This window comes from Nestor notabilis, unplaced genomic scaffold (assembly GCF_000696875.1).
Source record: "Nestor notabilis isolate BGI_N333 unplaced genomic scaffold, ASM69687v1 scaffold2034, whole genome shotgun sequence".
NCBI classification, from domain to species: Eukaryota; Metazoa; Chordata; class Aves; order Psittaciformes; family Psittacidae; genus Nestor; species Nestor notabilis.
In genome coordinates, this window is record NW_009926674.1 from 11,914 (window position 1) to 16,615 (window position 4,702).

General features: G+C 43.7%; 1 protein-coding gene across 1 annotated transcript in view; it reads left to right on the forward strand.

The window, feature by feature from the left end:
• The window catches only part of EPHX1 (epoxide hydrolase 1, microsomal (xenobiotic)), an 11,588-nt gene extending 7,471 nt beyond the window's left edge, over positions 1–4,117 (forward strand). Inside the window, exons 6-8 of the mRNA XM_010013634.1 lie at positions 1,543–1,651; positions 2,138–2,263; positions 3,773–4,117. Coding sequence (XP_010011936.1) covers positions 1,543–1,651; positions 2,138–2,263; positions 3,773–3,995 — 458 coding nt within the window. The 3' untranslated portion in view covers positions 3,996–4,117. The remainder of the gene's footprint in view (positions 1–1,542; positions 1,652–2,137; positions 2,264–3,772) is intronic.
• The last annotated feature ends 585 nt before the right edge of the window (positions 4,118–4,702 follow it).

The following is a 4,702-nucleotide window of genomic DNA, read 5'->3' on the forward strand; positions in this document are numbered from 1 at the left end:
AAAATGGGAATTTGATTGATTTTCAGTAATTTTGCTTGAGTTTTGGTTTCTAAAAATTACTAGTCTGTAATTGTGTTTGTGCTTTAAGAAAAGATGGGAAGCTGGTAGATGAATGATGCTGAGCCACATGCCTTCTGCTGTGGTTTTCCATCTGACTCTCTACCAGTAATATGTGGACTGCGCTGACTGGGAACCAGAAGCCAGTTCATGTTTTGGGAGTTCTTGCAGTTCTGAGGACAAAGAGGAGAGGAGCATGGCAGGTGGCAGGTTCCCATAGGGAGAAAAACACTCTGAAGAAGGTAACATAAGGTGGCTGGAGGAAACACAGCCATGGAGTCTACCACAGTCTTCCTGAGACTTCTGGTAGTACAGGGCTACCTTGCAAGCTGTCCTAGGTGAGGAAGTTGTCTCTGGCTATTGAGATAGATGCATACACACACACACTGTGTTTCCCAGTACTACACTCTTGCTTGCTTCAGAGCTGTCTTTTGATCAAACTCTCTTGCGTGGATTTGATTTTACACTTATTCTTTGGGAAATCTGCATGGAGTATGGGGTTTGTTTTCAACTGGCTGGAATAGGCAGTGCCTGTATTCCAGGTATTGTCAGGATCAATGTTAGTTTTCCCTTTATGGAAACAGATGTACCCTTCTTTGTTCACAGGACGTATAGGAGAACAGGCTGTTGCTTGGCTACCATGTCGATACAACTTTTCCAAACACTTGGTATTTCAGTTATCAGTATTAGTTGTTTGATAACTGAAACTCAACTACCATGCTTAATGACTGCTGAAATCGTGCTAGCTGTAGCACTAGGCATCTTGCAGGGAGGTTGGGTCGCATGGGTGGAACTTCAAGTATAGTGCTGCTCCTTGGGAAAAGCTTTTCCTAAGGCTTTTCCCAGCAGCTGAGGTGGTTTATGGTCCCGGTATTTCACAGCACTAGGATTAGCAAAGTTCCAGGTGCAGGTGTGTGTTTTCTGTCCAAGCAAAACAAACTATAAAAAGTATATTGAGCCTTGTTGTACATGAAGGCAGTTTGCTGTTGTTAATGCGGAAGATGGACCTTTTAGTAAAGCTCTGCTCTTCCTTAATGTCTTTCTAATAATCCTTTAAATGTTTTTGCTGTTAGATAACGTTGCAGATTCTCCCAGTCATGTGTAGGCATGTGGGGTTTGGCCCATTAATGCTGTTTAATACACGACAACTTCCAGATTCATGGAAGCAAACCCTACTTGGCACACAGTCCTTAATCGTATTAGCTTACAACGGGTGGGGGGGGGAAAAGCCAGCAGAGATCCAATAGTGTTACATCAGTTCAAAAAACATATGGTGTGAGCTAATGTGGAGCCTGTTGGTTTGCAGATACTATCAGTTTATGAATGGATAATAAATAGCTCCAACTTGTTCTACTGTATTTATTTAGGAATACAGCTGCTGGAACAGCTTTGTAAAGGTATCTACCCTGTGTTACAGCTCCTGTAACAGTCTGAGTTCAGCAGTAGATATCACAATTGTAGTTACATTTCCCTCCTCCTTTTCAGGCTGTGGTTTGAATGACTCTCCTGTAGGACTGGCTGCGTACATCTTGGAGAAGTTTTCTGTATGGACTGATCTGGAATTCCATAATTTAGAGGACGGAGGACTAGAGAGGTAAGTGGTCCCTCTTATGCTGTTTTGGATGAGGTGACTAAGCCCAGAGTTGTAGCTAAAGAAGTTTGTCTGAATTGATCACCTTCTATCTCATAGTGAGCCTGTAGAGACCACAAATGGTGCAGTGCTGTGCATACAAAGCAGCAAATAGGCCATAAAAGCTGAGGTCCTCCCTTCCCACTTTGATCTCCTAGAAGAGAGATCTGGGGATTAAAAACTGACTTAGGTGGAAAAGTCTCATTAGGACAGAAAACCAAAAGTTTAATCTACATTAAGATGCTGGGAAGCAGAACTCATGGTTCATTTTAATGCTAAAACTTAACACTCCCTGAATTTGCTTTAGACTGATTCGTATTGGCTTCATCTACCTGCTGTTTGGTGATAAAGGATCATTCTTGGTGTGACATTCCCTTTGAAAATTGCAAGTTCCTGCTAAAGTAATGGTATCCAGTTCTAACTAAGCAATCTCTGGGCTTACCTATTCAGGAAGTTTAACCTGGATGATCTGCTCACCAATGTCATGATCTACTGGGTGTCAGCCTGTATGGTCTCCTCCATGCGTTTCTACAAGGAAAACCTGCAGAAGGGGATAGGTACACAGAAACATGAAAGGTAAGTAAGTGTTCTGGTTACACACAGGTTGCTTATGCCTTATGGCTGCTGCAAGTTTCTGAATGCTGAGGAAGAGCAATGCTGTATCAGAGTGTTCCCCTGCAGGACAGGTTGTTGGTTATACTGTGTTGTGCTTGGAAAACACAGTAGTTAGGTAAGAATCCTGAACCATCAGTAAGGAGATGTGACTGGAGGCCCGGCTTGAAGACCTCCTATTCTTGGTGTAACCAACTGCATGGGGAAAAGTACCTGCAAGCGCTTCCAGATTTTACTTCAGTTACTAAATTAGCCTGTGACTGAGGCACTCAGTTTTGGTTGCAGTTTATCTGCATGGTAGTTCTAGGACTTTTCTGGATGTAGTTTGCCTATTTCTGCAAAAGATTTAAGTCCTTTGGAAGCAACTTCAGCATACTGACAAACTGCACAATTTGGAAGTTACTAAGACTGATGTTCCTGCCGTGCAGACACTTAAAACAGGAGCTTGGTTGCATATACTTGTGTCAGCTTGAGTGTTAGTGAAGGCTTAAACCTGCCCTGAGGTATTTGCAAGCACAGCTCAGTGCTGTGGTATTTAGCTGTGAAATGATGCACCCAGGAAGCTGACTTGGTTCTCGTAGCAACTACACTGAGAGCAGTATCCTGCTCTGGTTCTGGCTACGTGAGATGAGCTATATGACCTTCTCTGTGCCCAGAGGAAAGTCTCAAAGGCCTATGTAAAATCAGACACTCTTTGTTTCCAGGTTTCCAGTGGTTATGTGCCCAACAATTCTTTTACCTAACTTTTAAAGGCTGTCTCTTCTGGCAGTGCTGCTTATGTGTATGGGATATTTAAACCTGGCAAACGTTGCTGCTTATAACAAGCATGGATCGTTCCACTTTCTAAGATACATTAGATACATTTCTCCTCAAATCCAGCTACTTTCCATCACTTAATAATGTGCAAAATGTTGTGTAGAGTGCCTTCGCGCTAGTTAAAAGCAAGAACTACTTTACAAGGTGAAGTCTCTCATTCAGAAATGTTTCCTCTGAATAAGTCTTGATTTACTATTATTCCTCCCCCCTCCTCCCCTTTTACAGCAGTTCAAGGTAACTCTCCCCCTGCCCACCCTCTGGTTGTCAACATGTTCTAGTTGTAACCTTCACTGTAAATCTCTCTCCAGCCCCTTCAAATCCTGTGCTTTCCCCTCAATACACGACTCTTGAGCCCTGAATGGAGCACGAGGAAACTTGGTCCTCCCCCTCTTCCTGGGGTTCTCTTCTCCATTCCCATGCTTTTAACTCCCATGCCCTGGGTCTCTTGCAAAATGGCCTTAATATCAGTGTATGGATTTTCTTCTTTTTTCTCCAGGAACAGGAGTGTTGTCTTCACATGTAGGATCTGGAAGTCAAATGTTAATTGCCTAACAACAGTGCACTCAACTGTTGACGGAACAACACTTCCTTATGGCTTTCCATTTCTTGCAGAGTTAAGTGTTTGAAAGATTAAACCAATTCTCTTTCCTCTCTCAGGCTCACAGTACAAGTACCTACTGGCATTGCCTCCTTCCCTAATGAAATCATGCACACACCCCAGGCTTGGGCCCAGAAGAAATACACCAACATAGTTTCCTTCCATTTCATGCCTCGAGGTGGCCACTTCGCAGCTTTGGAGGAACCTGGACTTCTTGCTGAAGATATTCTGCAATTTGTTGGGAAAGTAGAGAAAGGGCAACTTTGGAGAAAGAAAGAGTAATTCCACTAACAAACAGCAGGGTAACTCCTTATAGCTTAGCACATCTACAAGCCTTACCAAGTCTACTGTAATCCATGTAATTACATCTTATTCTTGATCAGATGCGAGAGGACAGCAAGAAAATGCAGTGTATCTCAGTGAGATACTGCCGTGGAGACCTGTCAGTTGTGGGTTGGGTCTTTTGTGTTCAGCTAAGCTGAGACAGTAGCATGAAGATCACTTGTTCTTTTCTCCCCCAAGCAGCCTTCTAAAATCTGTTCTGTAGTATTCCTGACCCTTGCTTCAATATTGAAAAATAGACCTTAAACATCACACTTAACTAATTACAGTTTATGAAAGGCTTTTTTTCAGGGCAGCAGTAAAACTTGAGTTGGTGTAGGTGTGAGGTTCCTCACACAAAGAATGGGAACAGCAAGACCTAACTTGTGTGAGTGCATGGGTTAGTCAGCATTGATGATCTGCAGAACCTCTCCACTAGCCAGCTGGCTACTGCTGGCTGCCCTTCCCACCCAGCCTGGGCTGCTGAGCAGCTTCCTGGCTGGGAGGAAGCTCTGCTCCCCTCTGCCAGGCTCCTGTGTGAGGAGCAGCTGAAACACACCAGCTCAGACCAGAGGGAGTAACTGGGTAGGAGTTATTGTAGCCCAAGCTCCCTCCACACTGAATTTGTACTCTTCACCAAAATCATGGCCCTGGACAGGCTCAAGACA